We start from the raw sequence: 23,602 nt of genomic DNA on the forward strand, positions 1-23,602 counted from the left end.
CCTCCCGCGCCCCGCCCTCCCGCTCCCCTCCCCTCCCCCAGCTCCCCTCGCCCTCCTCCCTCCTCCCTCTCGCTCACACACACCCCCGCCTGGGCCTCCTCTCTCCGGCTCCATTTTCTCCGCCGCCGGGGGCCGGGGTCTCCTGTGGGGGGACCAGCCGGTACCCCAGGTCTCCCTTCAGAGCCGGGGTTAACCCCCGGGGGAGCCAGGAGACGGGGAGACGGGCGGGGGTCGGGGCGGAGAGAGCAGCGGCCCCGCCGAGTTTGGGGGGAAGTAACAAGGCGGGGGAGGGACGGGATAGGGAGGGGGCCTCAGGGCCCCCCCCACTATGGACGAGCGGCTGCTGGGGCCGCCCCCTCCAGGCGGGGGCCGGGGGGGCCTGGGGCTGGTGGGTGGGGAGCCTGGGGGCCCTGGCGAGCCTCCGGGTGGCGGAGACCCCAGTGGAGGTGGCGGGGGGGTCCCGGGAGGCCGAGGGAAGCAAGACATCGGGGACATTCTGCAGCAGATAATGACCATCACGGACCAGAGCCTGGACGAGGCCCAGGCCAAGTGAGTGCCCCCACCCCGCCACCCCACACAGAGCAGCAGAAGCCCATTCACAAGCTTGGTCTTTGGAACCCCCCAACTCCAGGATCCCACACCTCTTTTCTTTTCTTGCTCCCGGAACCCCTAGATAAGTGACTCCTCTCCTTCACCCCCCAGGCCCTGAAGCCTTAAAGAGGGGAACCCCAGGTGGTCTCACCCCCCTCTCCTAACCTCTCACTGACCCCCCAGTCCCCTGAATCACCCTTCCCTCTCCAGAGCCCCCTTCTGGCTCCTCCTCTGACTCTCCCTCAGCTCACCCCCTCCTCTGCAGACCTGGGGACCTCCACACCCCTCCCCAGAGTTCCTTCCTCTCCTCTCCACCATGGCCCAGCCTCCCTGTGTCCTCACCCCCCTCCACCCCTGCTCAGCCCAGGACCCTCCACACACATCTCTGCTGATCCCTCCACTTTAGCTCGGCACCCCTAACCCCTCTCTGGCACCTCAAACTCTGACTCTTCTCCCCAGTCTCCATCTCTCTTCTTTTGAAATCGACCTAGTCACCTTCATATCTGCAGTCACCCCCAAACTCCCCCTCTGCACTCTTCTAGACGGTCTCCCACAGCCCCCAGCTGCCCATGAGACCTTCAGCCTGCTGCCTCCACCTTCACTCTGTGGCGGGTGCCAAGCAGCTTCCCCAAGTCTCGCTGGGAGCTGATCTCACCCCAAGAACCCCACCCCCATTTCACCCCAGCCCCACTTTCTACCTGCCTTCTTGTTCCCAGGCTCCCTCTCTCACCCTCATGGTGTCCCCCTGCACGTTTCTGTAGCTAAACTTTTCTCTCCTGTTTCCTCCCAAGGAAACATGCCCTAAACTGCCACCGAATGAAGCCAGCGCTGTTTAGCGTCCTGTGTGAGATCAAGGAGAAGACCGGTACGTAGGGGAACCCAGTTCACCATACACTCAGGCCAAGAGTTTGACAACATGGAGCCCTGAGGAGAGTGGGGGTCAGGGAGGTGTCCAGGGGGTTACTGGGGAGGGAACCAAAGAAACTCGGGTCTCAGGAGGACAGAGAACTGGGTGTGGGGGTCCTCGGGTCCCTAAGTCCGCTTGTGCTAGGCCTCAGCATCCGAAGCTCCCAGGAGGAGGAGCCGGTGGACCCCCAGCTTATGCGCTTGGACAACATGCTTCTGGCAGAAGGTGTGGCTGGGCCTGAGAAAGGGGGGGGCTCAGCGGCAGCAGCTGCAGCCGCAGCAGCTTCCGGGGGCGGCGTGTCCCCTGACAACTCCATCGAACACTCGGACTATCGCAGCAAACTTGCCCAGATCCGCCATATCTACCACTCGGAGCTGGAGAAGTATGAGCAGGTGAGGCGAGGACGCGGGAGTGGGTGGCGGGAGCTTCCTCGGGGGGACCCCAAGGCCAAAGGGCACCTCACAGCCCACCGGCCCCCACTGCAGGCATGTAATGAGTTCACGACCCACGTCATGAACCTGCTGAGGGAGCAGAGCCGCACGCGGCCCGTGGCACCCAAGGAGATGGAGCGGATGGTGAGCATCATCCACCGCAAGTTCAGCGCCATCCAGATGCAGCTCAAGCAGAGCACCTGCGAGGCCGTCATGATCCTGCGCTCCCGGTTCCTGGACGCCAGGTGGGGCCCAGGGTCCAGGCTGCACACAGGACCCCCAGGGCCCCCGGGGAGCTTGCAGCATGGAGACCCTGCTGGCCCAGCAGTCCTCAGCGCCCTTCTCCCTCCTCTGTAGACGGAAACGCCGGAACTTCAGCAAACAGGCCACCGAGGTCCTCAATGAGTATTTCTATTCCCACCTGAGTAACCCGTATCCTAGTGAGGAGGCTAAGGAGGAGCTCGCCAAGAAGTGTGGCATCACTGTCTCTCAGGTATTGGGGAGGAGTCTCAGCAGGAAGCGCTCCAGGCCTGTTGACAGGGTCCTACAGAGGGAAGGTCTCCAGCTGACCCTCCTTTCTGCCCAACACCCCCCAGGTCTCCAATTGGTTTGGCAACAAGCGGATTCGCTATAAGAAAAATATCGGAAAGTTTCAAGAGGAGGCAAACATCTATGCCGTCAAGACTGCCGTGTCTGTCACCCAGGGGGGCCATAGCCGCACCAGCTCCCCGACACCCCCTTCCTCCGCAGGTGGAGCCCTCGGCCAGCCTGGCTGGCTGCTTTGCACACTTCCTGCTTTTGTTCCCACTTCCTATCTAGGCAGGATCATGGGCATAGGGTGGGGGCCTTTGGGGGTAACAGAGACCAAGTTGAGATGGGGTGGAGATGTCAGGGGACAGAGGCCACTCCAGCAAGTTACGTCTTGCCTTTCTTCCCACCAGTGGCAGGGGAGGCCCGGAGCTGAGCCTTGATGCTGCAGCGTTGCTGTGTGGAGTTTGTGCGCAGTGGCACACCCCACAGAGCTAGTTCAGAGGGCTTGTTGGAAACAGGGGTGTGTCTCCTGTCTGCCACACAGGCTGTCATCGTCCCTAATTCCTTCTCTGCTCCCCCAAGGCTCTGGCGGCTCTTTCAATCTCTCAGGATCCGGAGACATGTTTCTGGGGATGCCCGGGCTCAACGGAGACTCCTACTCTGCTTCCCAGGTCAGATGCCCTCTCCCCTGAGCAGGGTTTCCCACACTCTGTTTCCCTCCCTTCAGCACACTAGACGGTTTCTTTTGAGGCGTCACACTGTGTCTGTCACACCTTCCTTCGCTGCCATAGGTGGAATCACTCCGACACTCGATGGGCGCAGGGGGCTACGGAGATAACCTCGGGGGAGGCCAGATGTACAGCCCTCGGGAAATGAGGGTGAGTGGAGCCCTGCAGCCCTCCCACCTCTCCCAGGACCAGTGCCCTTCCCCCGCAGCACTGCCCCCAACACTAGGTTTCAGAGCCTCACCCCAACTGTCTTTTTTCCAGGCAAACGGCGGCTGGCAGGAGGCTGTGACCCCGTCCTCAGTGACGTCCCCAACAGAGGGACCAGGGAGCGTTCATTCTGACACTTCCAACTGATTCCCCCCTCAGGGCCACGGGGTGGGGGCTCACGAGGTGACGAAGATGTGAGGACAAAGGCATCCAGAGGACAAGCCCCAGACACAGGAGAAGCACAAGATGGAGAAGGGCAAATGGGGTTGCCCTACCCCAGCCGACTCAGTGCTGGGGTTGCTGACTACATGACAAGGAGAAGGGGGTCCCCTAAGGGGAAGGTGGGATCTGTCTCCCCTGTTTTCCCTTCTTTTCAATCTTTTTCTCTCCCCATTTCTTATACAGAAACACACCCAGAACCCTATCTTTCAGATCCTCTCACAGACACATACACAACTATTGTTTCTCTCACAGACACACATACGACTATTCTGTTTCTGTCATAGATACATACACAACTATTCTCTCTCTCTCTCTTTCTCTCTCTCTCTCTCTCTCTCTCTCTCTCTCTCTCTCTCTCGTTCACCCATCCTCCCTCCCCCACCCCTTATCTGCTCTGGGATCTGTGGAGACGCCAGCCTTGCCCTACCTACCAGAGATGCCAAAAATGGGGACACAACTTCTGGACAGATGACCTGGCCACGCCCCGGGCCTCCCACCCTCTCCCCCTCCAGACGGCTTTATTACCTCATATGCAGCTCATCTTAAACCAATAGAATTACTCGGTGAACGAGAGTGTCTGACTCAGATATCTACCTCGGAGGGAGTTTCTGCTACTTTAGGGAATTGGGAATTGTTAACTGGGTTTGGGGGTTGAACCTTTTTTTTTTTTTTTTTTAGGGAAGAGAAAATACCTGGGATCCACCTGTATTTTGGGGGTGTTTTGTTGATGTTGGTTCTTAATTTTTGAGTTTGGGGAAGTAGATGTTTTATATGTGGATTTCTTCTTTACCTTAATTACTGGCTTTCCCATATTAGGGGTGATAGCAAAAGGGGTCATGATAAGAGAAAGGGGAACAAGTGGAACCGGTGAAGAGGCCCGGCTGGCTCGTCCAGAGAAGTCCATTTAGCAGGGCACCACGCCCGCCCCCCTCAGATCACTTAGGTGTCCTCCTTTGCTTTAAAGGCCCAGGTGTTCTCTGCCGGTTGGGCAGCTCCCGCTGCACTTGGTGTGGAGGCAGTGGGGGCTTGCATGGCTGGCCTGTTCTCCCTCCTCTCTCAACCCGTGGGCAGGGCTGGGCACAGTCATTTGGAGGCAGTGCCACCTTCCCCTGTGACACGTCTTTTTTTTTAACTATGCAGGTTGGAGGGGAGAAGGGGGAAGGGTTATTGTGAAATAAGTATGGGTTGGGATGCTTGTGTATGTATCTCCCTCAGTTTCCCCAGAAATGAGGTATCTTTGTTCTCAGTCCAAAATCATGAGGGTGGGGAGAGGAGAGAGGCTGCAAAAAGCCAGGTACGGAGGGAGGTAAAGTCACTGCTGCCCCATCCTTGGCCCTGAACCCCTCCAACATCGTCAGGATTTCACAGACTGTCACCATGGGGAACCCCTCCCATCAAAGATCTTGCAAGACTGGGCAGGTTGGGACTGATGGGTGGGGGCGGGAGGCACGGGCACGGGTGTGGGCAGTTCTCACTTGTAAACTTATAGTTTCGCAAAAAAAACCAAAAAAAAAAAACAGTTTTAAATAAAGAAATTTTCCCCCTGGGTTTAGTTGAGAATTATTTTCAAAAACATAAGAAACCCCAGGAAGAAAACATTTTTCCCTTCATAAAAGCCCAAAAGGATTTCCCTGAGTCCACCAGCCTTGCCCTCAGCACCCAGGCCCCATGTTTCAGCCGGGCCTCTTCCATGGGAAACAGCCTGGCCTGAACCGGTTGGCCTGCAACCTTGTGTCCACAGATGGGCTCCAGTGGCCCACCAGGTAGCCCTCAGCAGACTGATGGTCAGGTTGGGGGTCCTAAGGGCTTGAGAGACCCTAGAAGATGCACTCCCCACCCCCATAGATGTGGCAGTGCCAGGGGTGGGGTGATCACCGTTCTAGTATCTGAAGGACTCTTATCCGAGAGTCACGAATTCCTAGCATTCCCTGTGCCAGGACAGGACCGGGAGATGGGGGCAGGGGAGCGGGTACAAGCCCCACCTAGGGCAGTGGCCACAGCAGTGAGAGGCAGACAGAGCCAGGAGCCTGGACAGGAGGCAGGATGGCGGCAGGGACAACGGCTGGAGCCTGGGTGCTGGTCCTCAGTCTGTGGGGTGAGCCACTGCCCCCACCTGTGGAAGGCACTCGTCCCCCTCCCAGATCTTCCCTGGACCCTAATGCTCCTCCAGCTCCCTTGCCCACCTTGTGCCAGTTTTGTCAGCCCACCTCCCTCCAGCCCCTCCACCTTGCTGCTGTCTCCCAGGGGCAGTGGCAGGCTGTCAAAACGTCACAGCCCCGATCGGGAAGCCGTTGGTGCTCAACTGTAAGGGTGCTCCCAGGAAACCACCCCAGCAGCTGGAATGGAAACTGGTAAGTGGGGCTCCTGGCATAGCCTCCCCAGCTCCATGCCTCAGGAGTCCTTTCCCAAAGGGCTTGCGCTATTCAGGCCTCTCCTCTGTCCCCAGCACACAGGCAGGACAGAAGCCTGGAAGGTCCTGTCTCCCCAGGGAAGCCCCTGGGACAGCGTGGCTCGAGTCCTCCCCAATGGCTCCCTCCTCCTGCCGGCTGTGGGGATCCCGGATGAGGGGATTTTCCGGTGCCGGGCAATGAGCCGGAAAGGAAAGGAGATCAAGTCTAACTACCAAGTCCGAGTCTACCGTAAGGGTTCCAGGGCCTTCCCAAGGCCCACCTCTCCTTTCAGGAAGAGCCTTCAACCCCAACCCTTGCCTCCTTGGCTGGCCCTTGTGGTGGGAGAATCTTCAAAGCCCCAGCTTTTGATTGGAATTTTCCCTCCTTCAGAGATCCCCGGGAAGCCAGAAATTGTTGATCCTGCCTCTGAGCTCCAGGCTGGTGTCCCCAATAAGGTAGTGGGAGAAAAGGGGAGGAGAAAGTGAGAACAGGACGGGTGGCTGGGTACGTGTGTATGGTGTCTTACTTTCAAAGGTGATGAGGTCACTCTTTCCCCAGGTGGGGACATGTGTGTCTGAGGGGGGCTACCCTGCAGGGACTCTTAGCTGGCACTTAGATGGGAAACCCCTGATACCTGATGGCAAAGGTGAGTCCCAAGTTTCCCCTCCTAGCTGCCTTTTTCCTGATCCCTCCCCCGCACACCGTGGGACACCTCGCCTTCTCCCTCCACCTTAGGCGTGTCTGTGAAGGAAGAGAGCAGGAGACACCCTGAGACAGGACTTTTCACACTCCAGTCAGAGCTGACGGTGACCCCAGCGCAGGGGGGAGCGCCCCACCCCACCTTCTCATGTAGCTTCAGCCCCGGTCGTCCCCGGCGCAGAGCCCTGCACACAGCCCCCATCCAGCTCAGCGTCCAGGGCGAGCCCAGAGGTGGGTGAGTACCTTCTGAAAGTATGGCCACTGGACCACACAGCGGTGTAACTCTCAGCCTCATGCCCTCCCCAGCCCCGGAGCCTGTGCCTCCAGAGGTCCAACTGGTGGTGGAGCCGGAAAGCGGAGCAGTAGCTCCTGGTGGCACTGTGACCCTGACCTGTGAAGCTTCCACCCAGCCCCCTCCTCAAATCCACTGGGTCAAGGACGTGAGTGACCTGGGAGAGGCTGGGAGGTAGAGAGGCATCGTTGGCAACTGGGAGGGCAGGGAGCTCATAGAGAGGCAGGCAAGGAGCTGGGGAAGACAAGTACCTGAGGATGTGGACCAAGACAGGAGATGGGATGTATGGACTTGGGTTGTAATAGCCTCCTGTCCCCCTTCCCCCACCCAGGGCACCCCCCTGCCCATTCCCCCCAGCCCAGTGCTGCTCCTCCCTGAGGTAGGGCCTCAAGATCAAGGAACCTACAGCTGTGTGGCCACCCACCCCAGCCACAGGCCCCAGGAAAGCCGTGCTGTCAGCATCAGCATCATCGGTGAGGAGACCTCTCCCCACACCCCAGGGGCATGTGCAGGCTCCAGTTACCTACCCCATTCTGGCACTGTCCCCAAGAGCCACCCCACTCCACCCTCAATTCACCCATACCCAGGCCTCAGCTACCCGCCCCCAAACCCTACCAAGAGAGCAGCCCAGCCTGTCCCCTCCCCACTCAGAGCTAAAAAAAGGAAACACTCCCACTAGCTAGACCCCTCCCAGCCTGCTGCCTTCCTTTCTGACTTGCTCTGACTTTGTCTTCCAGAAACAGGCGAGGAGGGGCCTACTGCAGGTGAGGGGCTGGAGCAGGTCAGAGAGGAAGACTGACCCCAGTGTGAGTGGGGGTGTGGTCAACAAGAAAGGAATGGCAGGGCTGGGCCCTCACCCTCCCATTTCCCTACAGGCTCTGTGGGAGGGCCTGGGCTGGGAACTATAGCCCTGGCCATGGGGATCCTGGGAGGCCTGGGGGCAGCCGCCCTGCTCATTGGGGTCATCATGTGGCAAAGGCGCCGCCGCCGAGGAGAGGAGAGGTGAGTGGAGGAAGCTAGACACCTGGTCTTGGGCTTCCAGGCAGCAGGAGAGGTGTGGGGGAAGTGCAAGGACCATGTGCAGAACTCTCCCACGCCTCCTCCCCAGGAAGGCCCCAGAAAACCAGGAGGAAGAGGAGGAGCGTGCAGAGCTCAATCAGTCCCAGGAGCCCGATGCAGCCGAGAGCAGTGCAGGAGGGCCTTGAGGGGCTCCTGGCCACCCCATCCCTCAGCTCCCTTTTCTTTTCCCCACACTGTTTTGGCCCCAGACCATTTCTCCCTTGTATAACCTCTACTCACCTCACCTAACTTCCTTTCACAACCAGAGCCTTCCACAAACAGTGATGAGTAAACACCTGACATAATTGCTCCCTTTGCTCGTGTGTGTGTGTGTGTGTGTGTGTGTGTGTGTGTGTGTGTGAGAGAGAGAGAGATAGAAAGAGAGAGAGAGAGAGACACCCTCACTCCCTACAGCCCTGAGAACGTCCCCACACCACACCAACACTCACTCAAAGTGGGGGATGTTCCGCCCGGGGAAGGAAGGGGAGGAAGGACAAAGGTGGGCAGAGTTCCCATCAATACATCTCAACTTGTTTATTGAGTGTGTGATAAAGAAGTCAGTGAGGAGAAGGGAGCATTTAGTCAGAACCCACAGTAGGTCCTGGGGAGAGAAAATTAAATTAAATCAAGGGAGAAGTCAGGGAGAGTCAGAGGGAGCCTTGCTCACCTTTCAAAATCAAATCAAGAAATGGGGGATGCACAGGATGAGGAAAAGAGGAGAACAGACCTTCTCTTCAGTCTCCTCCTCTCCCAGCGCTGGAGGGGCGCTGCTGCGGAGGGAGTGCGAGTGAGAGCGCAGGTCAGAGGATGCTCCTCCCATCCTGTGGTCCTGCCTGTGGTCCTGTGCGCAGATGCACTCCTCCCACACCCGCCTGGAGAGTGGCCAACAGAAGTGGAGGGGCTGGGTGAGGGTCCAAGAGTGAGGAAGGGTCAGCAGGGACCCCCAATACTGATTCTCCTCTGGCTGGAGGTGGGCAGAAAGGAGACTTGGCTCAAATACTGAGCAGCCAGAAAAAGAAGAAAATGGCGAGAAACAGGAAGAGGGAGTCCTGCCAGCTGGAGGCCGGGTGACCCTGTCCCAGATCCACACCTGGAGGAGAAAGGAAAGCTGTGGCAGAAGCACCCACTCTGGGGCCAGGAGGGGCTTGAGAGGATTCGGAGGGCTCCCTGGCAGGGGCTGAGGGAAGGCTCTTACCTGCACCCCGGCGGAATGGCTCGTGGGCATTGAAGACAGTGGTGAAAAATCCAAAGGGAAAGGCACCCACACCGAATGAGAAGTGAAAGGCCCCGGGATCTCCAAATGGCTGGAAGCCCTACGGAGGCAGAGGAAGTCAGGGTGGGCTGTGTGAGGCTTTAGCAAGGAAGGAACACCATCAGACCAGACTCACCCCTCTGCTCTCTGGAGCTGGTCGCTGGCCCTGGGGGCGGGGTGGAGTTTTCAATCTGAGGAAGAAGAGAGGGACATCAACAGGAAATGTCTCTCCACTTCAATACCCCCTCCCAGGGAGGAAGTCTCCCACCTCCCTTCAGCACCCTCCTCTCTCTCACCTGGGATCCTGGGGCTTCTGGCTCCCTCGCCCATAAAGGGGGACAACCTTTTCTCTGCTGATCCCAGCTTTACACACTGGGCACTCTTGCCGCTCTGGCCGTGTCTCCAGCCACTGGGGGGAAAAATGAAGTGGTTTCCAGTATACAGCAGGGTCCTCCAGCTCCTCAGACCTCCCCATTTCCCTCTTCATCTCTTCTGAGTACGCACCTGATGAAGACAGGGCCAACTGGATGGGGGGAAAAAAAAGGTCAAACTAGCTACAGTAAAGAGACACGGACCCGACCTCCAAGTCCCATCTCACCCCCAATTCCCAGGTATTACCAGCTGTTTCTTTTCATATTGTCTGCCACCTCTACCATGCCAGCCAACTTGGCCTTCCTGCTTTTCTAATCTTCCAACACAAAGTTTCATCCATCCTCAAAATGCTTAACCCTCTCCCCGCCCCCAACACACACACACACATGCTCATCCTCTCCCTTCTCCTTTTGACTTAATTTTCATTATTTTCAACCACCCCTTTCCAGATGTCCTCTTTCAGTCCCAGCCCCATCCTTGCCCCACATCCATCACTCCCAAACCAAACCTCCTAATTAGCACCACCCGCCCCCGACTCCGTTTCCTCTCTTCCAGGCACATGAAGCCCCTATTGCCACAATCCTCCAACCTCTTACGGCTGTCCCTCCAAGTGCCCTTGTCCTCAGGACATACCACCCCGTCCCTGACATAGCTCACCTGAATGTGGCCCCACATTCCCTAGGTCTCCCCCACTCAACTAATGCCTCTCTTACCCGTTGGGTCTAATGCGTTTCCACCTGCATAGCTAAGACCCCTCTCTTATTTGGGGTAAGGTGGCTCGGGTCTCCCCTATACAGATGTGCGCCGTCCACCCTCGCCCCGTTTCTCCAAAACACACCATACGCTCCCGCTCCTAGCTCCTGCGCCTTTGCTTTTCACAGGTCTTGTCGTACAGACGAGCCCCTCCAACCCACACATAGCCGGAAAGATGTACGTCCCCTCCTCCGGGCTCATCTATGGGGATGTGCCCTCCGATTATCCGTATGATTTGTGATCTCCCGCCCCCAGCCTGCCCCGTATAGAGGTGAGCCCCACTCCTCTCGCCCGCTTCCCGATTCTCACCAGTACAGGTGGCCACACATACTGATCACAGCTTCCCGAGCCGTCTCCAGACATATATTACATTCGAAGGTCGCGCCCGCCCCGCCCCGCTCGCAGTTTGGCCCTTCGGGGCCCCCATCCTCCTCCTCCGCTGCTGCCATGGCCCGTTCGGTTTCGCCCCCACGCACCCCTAAGTCCCCGCAAACACACAAATACAAGCCCCAACAAACAAGAATCCGCCTCCCGCTCACGATCGTTGGGGGAGGCTTCAAGGTTTTTTAATCACGATTGGTCTGAGTGCCTGCCAATCACACAGGATGGAACATAAAGGATTGGTCCGGAGGCGGGGGAGGAAGAGGTTTGCGCGGCCCTGCCCTTGCACTATGACTTATTGGCTCATGCAGTCGCCGTCGCTGGCGTGCTCTGCCATTCGCCCGCCGCCGGGCCAGGGAAGCTTTATTCGTATGGGTAGCTGCCAGTCATATCCAAAGTCCAGAAGCAATTGGTTCGGGACTGCCCTTGCTTTCCTTTACTTCCTCTTTCTCAGAAGGTCCGGATTCCTATTGGACTTTGGAGCGTATGACTCCAAAGCAATTGACTGGCTGGACTCGACGGAAACTGGTGGTTAGGAAGTGCGCATGCGCAGCAGGCGGCGGGAAGGGGTGGACCAATCCCGTGAGCGCTGAGCTTTCTCGGGGCCCACCCTGCACCTCTATCTCGTCGTCATGGTGACTGCTCTACAATTGGCTGGGTTCAGGTTCAAAGGATTCGGCTCAGCCTCCTCCGAGTCCTCGGGTTAAGGCATCTCTCGCCCGATTGGCCCGTTTCCTTAGCCGCTAATTGGCCGAGATCGGAAGAGACGGCGAAGAGCTCAGGAAAAAGGGCAAAACTAGGGTCGCAGGGTTCAAAATGGCTCCGGCCTCCTTCGGTGACCTAGGGAATAAAACTTGGGGTCGCCCCGCCGTCTCAGTGAAGAATGGGGAACTGGCCTTAGCCCGACGCCGGGATGGTGCGAGCCTCGACCTGCGGCACTGGTGTTAACCGCCTCCCGCGGCTGGACTCGGCCCGCCCTTTAGGTGCTTACGGAGCAGAACTGAACTAAAGCCAAACCCTTTCTAAAGGGGCCGGTAGAACAGAGTTGATCTCGACCCCGTTTTAAACCTCCACAGCGAAAATGCCCAGCCACACCACTTCGCGAGTGGCTGCCGGGGGCAAGGCCCGCCCCTTTTTAAGGCGACCTGTAGGCCCACCCCTCCCTTCGTGTAAGATGCCCCGGGGAGCTGGGGTCCTCCCGGGCTGAACCCCTGAGGCCGGGCTCGCTACTTCCTAGCGTGGGCCTTTGTTCCGCAGTCAGTGACCCTCACTGTGGCCCAAGGAGCAGGTTTAGGTAACTCTCCAGTGCCAGTGCCCCTGACATCGTCCTCAGGGCGTGTAGACTCGCGTTCGGCGAAGGCGGGGCGGGGCAGGCATCTGATAAATGCGGGGGAGGTGACGGTTCAAGAGTTCTGTAGAGGGTTAGGGAAAGGTTGCCGAAAAGAAGCGGTGGAGACCAAGGAAGAAGCAGTGATAGAATGATCCTGGTAAAGGGATTATGGGGAACACGGGCTGGGCACAGAGCTAGATACATGACTTCAAAATTAAGGAGGCATTCCTGTCCCAGAGGAAATCAGCATTCTTCCTCTCCCCACTCCCGCTCCCACACAAAGCAGCCCTAATGCCCAATTTCCATTTTAAGACTAGGTGCACCCAGATTCTACGCTGGGGAGAGGGGTTGTCTTGGCTTGGGTCAGGAGACTGATAGGAATGCACTAGAAAAAGTGCTGAAGTGGAAGAGCCTGGAAAGACTGGCAGTGAGAGAGCCTGAGAGGACCCTTTCCCCATAAAGAGGGGCGAGGTGGGTGGAGGAGGGAGTGGGGCGCTGGGAGGTAGTGAGGGGACAAAGGGAGAGAGCAGGCTAGGGGGCTGGAGGGTGAGGTGAGGCGAGATGGATGGAGCCCTGGAGGGACAGAGGTGAAGGGCTCGGTGCTTGGCATCTAGTAGATGCTCATAAATATTTGGAATTGAATGGGGGACAAGAAAAGGGGCCTTAGAGAAGAGTTGGAGGGAATCAACTGCAGACATGGGAGTTAAGGAAAAAGGAGGACGCCACGGAAAAGTGAAAGGAGAGCTGGTGATGACTGAGGAGAAGGAACGAGCACAGCCTGCGGGGACACAAGTCTGTCTGCTGAAAGGGAGTTTATGGAGGAAAGGGATGCTGCTGCAGGCACAGGCCCAGCCCAGCCCGCCCGGCCCCGAGCGAGCTAGCGAGAGGAGACTGGTCGGCGCGGAGGAGACGCCTGGGTGCCTGGGAGGCGATTGGCAAAACAGGCCGCCCATCACCGCCCCCCACTTCCTGACCAGCCCCGGAAACCAGCAGGCGTCGGGGGTGTGGGGGGATAGCGGCAGCGGCAGCCCAGCCCTCAGAGACAGCAGGAAGGGTGGGAGGGAGCTGGGGGACAACCCCCACCATTCCTACCGCCATGGGCCCTGCCTCCCACTCTCACCTCCCCTCCATCGGCCGGGGCTAGGATACCCCCAAGCCCTGTCGCCCCCTTGGCACCGACACCCCGAACGAGGCAGAGACACAGCCACCCGCCACCACCGCTGCCGCAGCCTGGCCGGGGAGGGGGCCAGCCCCCCAGGCTCCCCTCCCCACTGAGGTGGGGGCAGGAAAGGGATGGGAGGAGGAGGGGGAGGGTGCTGAAAGGCACTGGGAGGAGAAGGTTGGGGAGAGGATGGGTCTGGGAGGGCGGGCTGGGGAGAGGGTTGCTGGGAAAAGGAGGAGAGCCGCCTGGGGAGAGGGTTTCTGGGGAAAGGAGAGGGGGCTTTAGCGGGAGGAAGGATGGAAGAGACCAGAGGGAGAATTGGAGACCCTGCGAGTTGTGGAAAGGGTGTGGACAGGGAATCCTGGGGAGGGAATTCCTGCACTCCCCAATCCCAATTCCTTTCCTTGCCCTTTGGCCCCACTTGATTGATTCTTGGAGGGTTGGGGCTGGGAGGAGGCTGCTATGTTATGGCCCTCCCTCCCTCACCAGAATTTGCTTCCTAGGAATGCCCTCAGACTGGTCTGCCCATCTAGGCACCGGGCCTCTTGTTTTCCCCTGGCCTCTGTGCTGCTCCCCTCACGGACACTTGGGTGTTTTCTGTGTTGAATCTGTGTACTTTGGACATAATGGCTTGTGTGCAGCTAGGTTGTCCTATGCTATCCATGGGCTGTGAAGAAATGATGTTATTTCCCATCAGAATTGCCCATTCTCATCTTACGTCCATGTCTCACGTCTAGTCTCGACATGTTCAGGTGTGTGAGTTTTCATATACATATTGCATCTATTATTGGCCTCATGTTTCTTGCACATAAACTTTGGCATGTAGAGATTATACCTTGTTTTTGGGGGCTCACGTGTTCCGTCCATGTTCCCATCATATGCAGCAGTCTTCATGTGTGAGATCCATGGCTTACCTGATTAGCACACGCTCCTTTCATAATCCAGTTGACCTCTTTGCTGTGTATATTTTCCCAGTCAGGGTTCACTCTACACATATGCGTGCTCCTTCACATGATATGCTGATGTTACATGTCTAACATGCTTATGGTTACACATACTATTAATTATTTCTTAATTTTATTGACATGTTTTGGGAGTCAAATGCTCATTAACCCATTTGGCACTCTATTGTGTTTATAAATTCTTGGATATTTCTGCTCCAGAGAGGATCACGTAATATTACTAGTACATATTAGAGAGGGTAACGGGGCCTCCATCTCCCCAAAGAATCATGTCCAGGTGCCTTACCTTGCTGACTTCTCTGGCCTGTGTCTCTTTCTGCACGTGATCTCTCCAGGGACTGTGTGCGGTGGGTCTGTGGAGCTCAGTGTCTGCCCTGGGTCAGCCCTGCTGTGCACATTATCTGTCCCCGCTCTGCACTGTTGGCATGCATTTGGTGACAGCAGCATCTTTCCCGTGGCATGTTAATCCCCATTCTGGATGTTTCTCTTGTGTGTGTGATGGTATGTGCCATCTTGATTGTTACCACTCTGCTTTCATTGTGGCATGCGTCACGTGGCTTGGTGTGCTCACTGCTTTCTCGGTGACTTCTTTTCATAGTTCACATCCTAAAGAGTGTAGCTAGCTTACTCATGCTCAGGCTTATGGTTGTGTGGGTCTGTATGCAGCCTTATGGTGTGTTCAGCAAATGTTTATGAGTGCCTTCTCTGCCTCCTCCTGTCCCGGGCATTGGGGATAAGACAGAGTCCCTGTCCTCAAGCTGCTTACAGACTAGAGAGGGAAACAGAAATGCAGTGAGAAGTTATACACAGTGGTGTCAAGATCAGTGGTTCTCAAACTCACCTGGAAAGCCTGTTAAAGCACAGATCAATGGTCCCAATACCCACAATTTCTGATCCAGGAGATCTGGGGTGAAGTCCAAGAAGTTGCATTTCCACACTTTAAGAACCAGTGATTAAGATCAAAGTGTAAAGAAAAGTCAGGCCTAGCAGGCTTCAGAAAGACCTCCAAAATATGACACTGAGCTGAGTGAGGCAGGTGAAGGGGTGGAAGGGCGTTCCAGCCAAAAGGAACAGCATGTTCAAGGCACAGAAGCCTGAAAGGTCCTGGTGTGTCTGAGGAACTGAAGTAAATCAGTTTGGAGTAAAAGGCATTTGTGGGCATGTGGCCAAAGAAGTAAGCAGAAGTCAACTTGTCAAGAAGGGCCTTTAGTCAAGACAGGAAAATGCCCAGATTTGTGTTACAGAAGAATCTCTGGTTGCCATGTGGAAGAGGGATAGAAGAGGAAGAGTCAGGAGCCTGTTGCAAAAGTCCAGATGAGAAACACTGGTCCAAACTTGCAGGGGCAGTGGGATGGGGGGCTCTGAAGCTTGCCATTTCAGAGCTGGCAGTCTCCTTTCCTCCACTGCCTGTTGCATTCGCTCTTGGCAATGGACTGGCCTTTGAGCACAGCCCTTCCTGTCATTGGAAGGGAATGTCTTTGGCCTTGATAGTATTTACCTGAACACCGTTTTTGCGAATTGGGACCCTGCCCCCAGCAGTGGGACAGCAGAGTGGAGGAAGAAGGAAGAGCCTAGAAGGCAGGTTCTGGGCGCCCGTCCGTCTTCCTCTTCCAGGGAAGGTGGCGTGATGTCCTTTTTACTCTGCCCTCTTTTTTCACTTGGTGAGGCCTTACCCTCTGTACATTCCTGGCCAGACTGCTGGCAGTGTCGCTGGAAGGGAGGGAAGGAGTGGTGGGATTCGTTTCCTGTCTGTGGAGGTAGGATTGATGGATGTAGTGACTCCTGGTACCTCCATGGCTTTATCTGGAATGGGAGGCCACGTGGGTGGAGAGGGATATTCTAGGTATGCATTCCCAATCCTTCATCTGTCACTGGATAGGATTATAAACGTGTGTGTATGTGTGCCGGTCCGTCTTGTGTGTCTGTTTGCCTGCATGACAGAGCCTTCATTCTTGTCAGCCAGCCTGGAGAATGTCTGTGGGTGTTGGGTGATTTTCGCTGTGTCTGCTATGTGTGCACCTAGGTAATATGCATACAGATGGCAGGGGAACTGAGTGGTGAGGGGCACAAGGCTGCTTAGGTTGAAGCTAGGAAGTGCCTCTCAGGTGCTATATTACCTCAGGTAAGTCACTCAACTTTTCTGGCCTGTTTCCTATAAAATGTAAATTTTGTGGTTTAATGTAGTGTATAGTATATATAAACCAGCCCTATCTAATACAAATATAATGCATGCCACATATGTAATCTTTAATTTTTCTTTTTAATCTTCACCCGAGGATATTTTTTTCCATTTATTTTTTTAGAGAGAGTGGAAGGGAAGGAGAAGGGGGGAGGAGAGAGAGAGAGAAACATCAATGTGAGAGAGACACATCGATTGGTTGCCTCCTGCACATGCTCCAACCGGAGATCAAGCCTGCAACCAAGGCACATGCCCCTGACCGGAAATCGAATTCCTGACCCTTTGGTCCATGGGCCGGCGCTCTAACCACTGAGCAACCAACCGGCCAGGGCTGTAATTTTTAATTTTTTGGTAGCTACATTGAAAAAGGTAAAAAGTAACAGGGTGAAATTAATTTTAATATATTCTATTGAACACCAAAGTTTGTAATTGCAAAATGTAATCAATGTAAAAGGTTATTAATGGGATATTTTACATTCTGTTTTTCATTCAAAGTTTTTGAGATCTGATGTGCATTTTACATTTCCAGGATGTCTCAGTCTGGACTAGGCCACATTGCACGGGCTCGGTAGCCATAGGTGGCTGGTGGCTGCTGGGTTGGACAGCGTAGGTGTAGGCCCTTGTAAGACCTTTACCAGCCACTAGTGTTAGCTCTCCTGTTATTGTCCTTTTAGTATCATACATCTGCTTCTGTGGGTGCACATGTCTCATCTCCCTTGTGCATCTGAAGATATCTGGGCCTTCAGAGAGAGGGGTGGGAGACCAGTCCCGAGCTCCCACTGCCCCCTGCTAGAGGCTTCCTGAGTGGGTTTCGACGGGAGCCCTGGCCCCATCTTGTCTCCTGCCTTCTGCACCTCACCCGCCCCACCCCCCTTCAGGAATCAGGCCCACTGTCCCTTGCCCCAATCCCTGCAGGTGACCAGAATGGACCTGTGGCCAGGGGCATGGACGGTGCTGCTGCTGCTCTTCCTGCTGCTGCTCTTCCTGCTGCCCACCCTGTGGTTCTGCAGCCCCAGTGCCAAGTACTTCTTCAAGATGGCCTTCTACAACGGCTGGATCCTCTTCCTGGCTGTGCTCGCCATCCCCGTGTGTGCCGTGCGAGGACGCAATGTCGAGAACATGAAGTGAGGGCCAAGGGGTGCTGGGTGGTGAGGGAACCTAAAGGTCAGAGGTGAGCAGTGCATGGGGAGGACATGGGTGTGCAGGAGAGACTGAAAGAGTTCAGGGACAGGAATGGGGAGGATTGCAAAGATGCCGGGAAAGAGGGGAGCTGAAGCATGCAGGTGGATGTCAGTGGATCCGCCTGGAACCGCCTGCCGTGACACCCCATAGGATCTTACGTCTGATGCTGCTCCACATCAAGTACCTGTACGGGATCCGAGTGGAGGTCCGAGGGGCTCACCACTTCCCTCCATCACAGCCCTACGTCGTGGTCTCCAACCACCAGAGCTCCCTCGACCTGCTTGGTGAGACCCTCCTAGAACATACCTCCCCCAGCCATGCCCTTCCTCTTCCTCTTGGAACTTTCTCCAGAATCTTCTCTCGGACGTGCTCACCTGCCCCTCAGCTGGGACGTAGCTGTCTTTCCCTCATAAGCAGGGTGGTAGGCCTTTAGTCACCCTTCCCTCCACTTGGGTGTTCCCTGGCCCTGTCCCCCCAGTCTCCCTCTTCCTTTATATCCAGGCCTTAGTAGCATAGTGATGACCTGGGTGAAGTGGGCCAACTTCGCCCTGATGCTCACCCACCCTCACCTGCCCCAGGGATGATGGAGGTACTGCCCGGCCGATGTGTGCCCATCGCCAAGCGGGAGCTGCTTTGGGCTGGCTCTGCCGGGCTGGCCTGTTGGCTGGCTGGAGTCATCTTCATCGACCGGAAGCGCACTGGGGATGCCATCAGTGTCATGTCTGAGGTCGCCCAGACCCTGCTCACCCAGGACGTGAGTCACCCTGGAGACGAGGGGGATGGTGCATATAGAGTAGAACAGTTGTAAATAAACTGATAGGTAGGGTTAAGGGGCCACAACCATGTTGCGACCCCTCCATAGACGCGTCTTTCCTCCCAGGTGCGGGTCTGGGTTTTCCCTGAGGGCACAAGAAACCACAATGGCTCCATGCTGCCCTTCAAACGCGGCGCCTTCCACCTTGCAGTGCAGGCCCAGGTGATGACTGCCTCCCTCTGCTGCTGAGCCCAGGCCCCCACCACCCCTCCTTCCTCTCTGGTGGAGCATGTCTGGGAGCCTCCGAAGGGAGTCAGGGCTGATGGCTTTTCCCTCCCCAGGTTCCCATTGTCCCCATCGTCATGTCCTCCTATCAAGACTTCTACTGCAAAAAGGAACGCCGCTTCACGTCGGGTGAGGCTCTGAGCAGACCTGGGTGGGGGGACTGGAAAGGTCATGGCAGAGGCCAGCGGGGCGTCCCCACAGGGCAGGACCATGAGAGTCAGAGCTGCGAAATGTCCACAGGATCACCTGCCAGGAAGTATTTATGAAGCACCACCATAAGAGGTCGTTACTGTCAAGCAGGAAAGATAAGGCCTGTGTGCAGAGCTGGAGCACTCGGCAGTACGTGCTAAACCCAGACAGTGGGGGCTTGAAGGGTGCTGAGTCTGGATTGTGGTTTGAGGAAGACTTTGTGCAGGAGGGCCTCAAGGAACAGGCGGCATCTGGCAGGCAGAGGGGCAGTTGTCCAGGGTCGGGAGAAGAGCCCTAAAAGGTTGAGGAGAGGGGTAGCAGGAGAGCTCAGAAACTGGGCCCAACTGAGGGCAAAGGCCTGGGTAGACAGGCCCTGACTGCTCCCCCCTCCCCTCCCAGGGCGATGTCAGGTGCGGGTGCTGCCCCCAGTGCCCACAGAAGGGCTGACACCAGATGACGTCCCAGCTCTGGCCGACAGAGTCCGGCATTCCATGCTCACCATTTTCCGGGAAATCTCCACTGATGGCAGGGGTGGTGGCGACTATCTGAAGAAACCTGGAGTCGGCGAGGCCCGGCTCTGAGTTCCCCTCCACCTTCCCCCACACACACCTGCCAGCCAGTGGGTTCTGAAGCAGGACCAAGCCCTCTTCCTCGTTCCCCCTCTCCCTACTCAATCTCCTCTTTGGAGTCTTCAGCTTCTGAAGTGAATGTCTCTGCCCCTTCCCAGCTCCCCCCATGGACTCTCATGCCTCGGTGCAGTCTCCACTCTGACCCCCACCCACCTCCTGTACCATGAGTCCGTGGGACAGTTGCCTCCCCATCATCTCCAATGCTCAGCCTACACACAGTGGGAGCACTCCATCCTGTCCCCGTGGACCTCCTTCCTTTGTGGTCTCTCCCTCTCCCCCGACATTGGCCAGTGGACTCATCCATTCTGTGGAACAATTCCCCCCACCTCCACGCCCATGGATTCAGTGGACTCATCTGTTTGCGAGGAGGACTCTTCATGCTGTGCCTGGAAGCTGGTGCCTGGAACACCTCCCAGGCTCCTCCTGGGAACACTCCTCAGCAACTTCACCCTCCCTCCCGTGGAGCCTCCGTCAGTGGGGGCTGGACTCTTCTCACTCCGAGGTCTCATTCCTGCCCGTGCCCAGGTGCCCAGGACTTAGCACACTCCTGGATGCCAGTTTGGTCTTCACATTTCTGCTTCCCCTGTTCCTGTGCAGGCCCCACCCATCCCCCTCAGCCCTTGGATACATTCTGAAGAGACTAGGGGAAGTGCACTGCAGGGCTGCACTCGGGCTCCTGGGCTGGGGAAGCACTGACCCCTGGCTGGAGGGGATGGGAGGGCTTTTAATTTATTTCTCTTTCTTTTGAGGTTTCCCCCTTTGAGCCAGTTTTCATTTCCTCCCTGTGGCATTAGCCTCCCTGCTTCCCATCCCAGACCTGTGCCCACAACAGGGAGGGGCTGGGAGCAAAGGAGAGGGTGGGACTCTGTTTTTCATGGTTGGTTTTTATTAATTATCTGGATAACAGCAAGGAACCAAGAATAAAGATTGAGAAAGATCTGGACACTAGCTGCCTTTGTTAAGTTGAAGAAGGTTCCCACCCCGAGGGAGTCTGCCAAGACGTTGTAGCTCGTTAGTGGCAGGTGACCTTATCTGCAGCTCCGAGTCCCAGTGGGTCCAGCTTCTGTGTAAATTAGGGGGCAGGGCTCTGCAGAGGGTCCTCATTGCCGCCCCTTGAGGCCTGGGCTCAGGCTATTGTCCTCACAGGAGCCTGGTTAATGACAGGAGACAGGCAGACCTGTGGTCTGTGGGCCGACCCCGCGGAAGCGGGTGTGGGTCCTGGGAGCCGGGCACTCTCACCCAACCACAGTGAAGCCGCCTGTCGGGAAGGCGTTGGGCGAGTGAGGGTTGGGGGAAGAGGACTCACAGGCACCTAGCCTCTCCTCCAGCAGCAGCACCTGGTCGCTGAGAGATTCTATCCTGTCGCCCCAGCCCCACAGCTCTGCCACCTGCTCCGGCCGCAGGTCTTCGGGTGGCACAGGCAGCACCGCTCGGACCCAGGCCCCGGCCTGCCCAGCCCACTGCAAAGGAAGAGACGCCTCGGGTGGTTGGGATGGGGCGCGCCCAGCCCCGCGGGCTCGGCCCCAGGGCCCAGACTCACCTGCTCCAGCCGCTCGAGGCGCCCTCGCAACTCACGAATCTCTCGCCTCAGGGCGCGCTCATCCCGTTCCGCTTCCCGAACTGGCACAAAGGAGAGCATGACCTCGGCCCCGCCGCCCGCCTCCCCGCGTCCCACGCTTCCGCCGCTCACCCGCCACGCTGAGGATGCTGGCGCTAGTCGGAGGCTCCGGGGACCCCTCTAGGCAGGTGCGCCCGTCCGGGCCCAGCACCAGGCCGTGGGGGCAGCCGCAGGTGAAGCTGCCTGCCGTGTTTAGGCAACGGTGCGAGCAGAGGGCGACGCTAGTCCTGCATTCATCCACGTCTAGTTACGGAAAGAGGAGGGGCTGAGGGGTGGGGCGGGGGCGGGCGCCCGGGTGGGCTGGGTGGGCCCGGCGCTCCGGAGCGGGCGGCGATCCGACTCACCCACGTGGCAGTGCTTCCCACCCCAGCCCGGGGCGCACTCGCACCGGTCCGGCCGAATGCAGGCGCCTCCGTTCAGGCAGGGTTTAGCGCAGATGGCTGGGGGCGTAGGAAGGGCCGTTTGGAACGGGCCCCGCGGGCTCCCTAGCCACCCCGGGCGCACCTCCCCGAGGCCCAGGAAGAGTCAGCCTCACCTTCATCACAGGCGAGCGCCCCCGGATGCCGCTTCTTCCATCCCTGGCAGCACACGGCGTGCGTCTGCCGCACCTCCCTCCTCACCTCCCGCCATGCCACGCGGTATGTGGTCCTGGAGCACAGTGCCCGGCTCTGGACCCCGACATATGGGTCCTGGTCGGGGTTCTTGGGATTCCTCTTGAAAGACCCCGGGACCCAAGCTCCCCATCCCTCACCTGTAGGTGCTGCAGATGCGCCTTCCCGAGCACAGGGTCAGGTAGGGCTTATACACGGGTTGGCTGTAGGACTCGTTGTAACGGAGCGGGACCACCAGTGTCTGCTTGGAGCAGACCCCCTGACTGCACCCATGCGGGGGAAGGTGGGAGGCATTGAGTGGGCCAGGCCCTGGGGAGCCTGGAGTCCTAGCGCCCTCCAGGCTCACCGAGGCCCAGTCCTCCCTTCAGATGACAGCCTTACCCCCATTCTAAACTTTGTTGGCCCCTGTGAAGCCCCACCCAGGTTTCCTGAACATCTCACCCTGCCTCTGCCCCCTCATTGTCACCTCTCTTTGAGGGATCCACCCTTGGACCCTTCGCCTGACATCAGTAGGAGGAAGAGTGAGAGTCCGCTTAGGAGAGTGCACAGCTCAGCCCTGGACCCCATGACGCTCCTGACTCCAGACTGCCGCCTGCAGGAAAGAGAGGTGAAGGACGCCCCTTCCCGCCCCTGCTACCATATCCAGCTCCCGCCCCTCCCAAGCAGCCTGCGGTGCCCTCAAAGGGTGACAGCACATTCATTCGTGTACACTTGCACCAGTCAACAGGATCGCGGCACCGGGTGCATGTTTACCTAACAGCACCCTTCCTTTAGCACCAGACAAGCTCCCACCTGCCACCACCCTCCCCTCTACACACACACCTCCCTGCCCTTCATGACCCTCTGATCTCTAACATGCCCTCTTCCACCTTAATCTTCCTACCTTCAAAACCTTAGGTATTCACCACGACACCCCTCCCTCCTTACACACAAATTCCACACTGTAAACACATGCCTACTACCCTCACACCCCCACGCCATGCCATCACATACACCCCTCACCCAGACAGCACCCCAGCTCACACTCAAAGGCTCTGAATGACCCCCACTTTCCCCATTGACATTCCATGCCCACCTGCCTTTCCCTCTCTCTGGGAGAGTCAGGCCCACCAGCCTCAGCAGCAGCAGCTGGACTGGTGGGCAGGCTGGGCTGCTGAGAGAGGAGGGGCTGGGCCAGAGCCCTCCCATTCCTGCCCCCTCCCACAGGCTCCCCCTAGAGCCCCTGCTTGGTGTGCTCAGTGGGGTCCAAGTCTCACCACTTTCCCCACCCCAGCAAAGGGCCCCCTAGAAGTATCTTCCCAACTTCCCGAGGCCCCTTCTTTCCGGACCCCCCAAATCAGCAGAGGCTACTTGCTATATAACACTACCAGTACCCTTGGTCCTAGCCTCCCCCTTAAACCCAACACAGACCAGGGGAGAACTGGGGGGCAGGGAAAGAGCTGGCAGAGAACAAAGTGGGGTCAGGTCATGGGAGAAGAGGCAAGATCAGTTGAGGAAAGAAGGGAAGTCATCACAGAGGGGCAGGAGCAACCCAGGGCACTAGGGGGAAAACTGACCCCATTTCTTGATGACATTTGTCAGGGCCTGGGAGGGGGCACAGTTGAGTCAGCCACCGCCCCCTCTGCAAGAGTAGACAGGGCCCTATTGTCTCTATCAAAATTCCTCCTTTCAAGGAAGAGGAGGCTCATTGTCCAGCCCCTCACCCAACTCTGGTCTACAAAGGTTAGAAAAGGGCTCAAGAAATGCTTACCCTGACCCTTACCCCCCTGGGCTGGCCTGGGGGTGGCAAGGACATTCCATCCATGAAGCTGGGGCACACAACACTGGGGCCCTGGGCTCAGCCCCCCAATCTCAGCCTGGGACAGGAAGAGAATTGTCCTCAACAG

General features: G+C 57.4%; 5 protein-coding genes across 13 annotated transcripts; 3 read left to right on the top strand and 2 right to left on the bottom strand.

The window, feature by feature from the left end:
* The first annotated feature begins 270 nt into the window (after positions 1–270).
* Positions 271–5,165, top strand: PBX2 (PBX homeobox 2). Its single transcript, XM_080666325.1, has 9 exons — positions 271–549; positions 1,383–1,456; positions 1,643–1,890; positions 1,984–2,174; positions 2,287–2,422; positions 2,526–2,679; positions 3,043–3,131; positions 3,252–3,338; positions 3,450–5,165. Exons 1-9 carry the CDS (start codon positions 329–331, stop codon positions 3,540–3,542), a joined length of 1,293 nt encoding a protein of 430 aa, XP_080522451.1. The 5' UTR covers positions 271–328; the 3' UTR covers positions 3,543–5,165.
* On the top strand, positions 5,049–8,366 carry AGER (advanced glycosylation end-product specific receptor). Its single transcript, XM_080666326.1, has 11 exons — positions 5,049–5,712; positions 5,862–5,968; positions 6,064–6,256; positions 6,398–6,462; positions 6,566–6,653; positions 6,743–6,937; positions 7,013–7,146; positions 7,330–7,471; positions 7,736–7,762; positions 7,874–8,000; positions 8,107–8,366. The coding sequence occupies exons 1-11, from the start codon at positions 5,661–5,663 to the stop codon at positions 8,201–8,203; spliced, it is 1,227 nt and encodes a 408-aa protein (XP_080522452.1). The 5' UTR covers positions 5,049–5,660; the 3' UTR covers positions 8,204–8,366.
* Positions 8,367–8,576: 210 nt separating this feature from the next.
* RNF5 (ring finger protein 5) lies at positions 8,577–11,120 on the bottom strand. Of its 5 annotated transcripts, none has more exons than XM_080663878.1 (6): positions 10,744–11,120; positions 9,814–9,832; positions 9,606–9,718; positions 9,446–9,500; positions 9,253–9,370; positions 8,577–9,147 (listed from the first exon to the last, which is right to left on the bottom strand). In XM_080663878.1, exons 1-6 carry the CDS (start codon positions 10,881–10,883, stop codon positions 9,050–9,052), a joined length of 543 nt encoding a protein of 180 aa, XP_080520004.1. In that variant the 5' UTR covers positions 10,884–11,120; the 3' UTR covers positions 8,577–9,049. The 5 variants fall into 5 exon arrangements, with proteins under 5 accessions (XP_080520004.1, XP_080520002.1, XP_080520005.1 ...); XM_080663876.1 differs by having other exon boundaries at positions 8,577–8,929; positions 10,744–10,986; XM_080663879.1 differs by lacking the exon at positions 9,814–9,832 and having other exon boundaries at positions 9,606–9,813; positions 10,974–11,115.
* A 2,016-nt stretch (positions 11,121–13,136) lies between these two features.
* On the top strand, positions 13,137–20,430 carry AGPAT1 (1-acylglycerol-3-phosphate O-acyltransferase 1). 4 transcript variants are annotated; one of them, XM_080665444.1, is made up of 9 exons: positions 13,407–13,421; positions 14,005–14,059; positions 16,293–16,391; positions 17,364–17,572; positions 17,781–17,914; positions 18,209–18,384; positions 18,511–18,606; positions 18,726–18,798; positions 19,258–20,430. In XM_080665444.1, the coding sequence occupies exons 4-9, from the start codon at positions 17,373–17,375 to the stop codon at positions 19,437–19,439; spliced, it is 861 nt and encodes a 286-aa protein (XP_080521570.1). In that variant the 5' UTR covers positions 13,407–13,421; positions 14,005–14,059; positions 16,293–16,391; positions 17,364–17,372; the 3' UTR covers positions 19,440–20,430. The 4 variants fall into 4 exon arrangements, with proteins under 4 accessions (XP_080521569.1, XP_080521568.1, XP_080521571.1 ...); XM_080665443.1 differs by lacking the exon at positions 16,293–16,391 and having other exon boundaries at positions 13,137–13,421; XM_080665445.1 differs by lacking the exon at positions 14,005–14,059 and having other exon boundaries at positions 13,144–13,421.
* On the bottom strand, positions 20,361–23,541 carry EGFL8 (EGF like domain multiple 8). 2 transcript variants are annotated; one of them, XM_080665441.1, is made up of 9 exons: positions 23,467–23,541; positions 22,183–22,308; positions 21,857–21,979; positions 21,641–21,753; positions 21,450–21,545; positions 21,178–21,348; positions 21,028–21,107; positions 20,794–20,947; positions 20,361–20,637 (listed from the first exon to the last, which is right to left on the bottom strand). In XM_080665441.1, the coding sequence occupies exons 2-9, from the start codon at positions 22,281–22,283 to the stop codon at positions 20,588–20,590; spliced, it is 888 nt and encodes a 295-aa protein (XP_080521567.1). In that variant the 5' UTR covers positions 22,284–22,308; positions 23,467–23,541; the 3' UTR covers positions 20,361–20,587. The 2 variants fall into 2 exon arrangements, with proteins under 2 accessions (XP_080521567.1, XP_080521566.1); XM_080665440.1 differs by having other exon boundaries at positions 20,601–20,947; positions 23,467–23,529.
* Positions 23,542–23,602: the final 61 nt, after the last annotated feature.

The sequence above is a fragment of the Plecotus auritus genome (assembly GCF_963455305.1).
Source record: "Plecotus auritus genome assembly, chromosome: 4".
Taxonomy (NCBI): Eukaryota; Metazoa; Chordata; class Mammalia; order Chiroptera; family Vespertilionidae; genus Plecotus; species Plecotus auritus.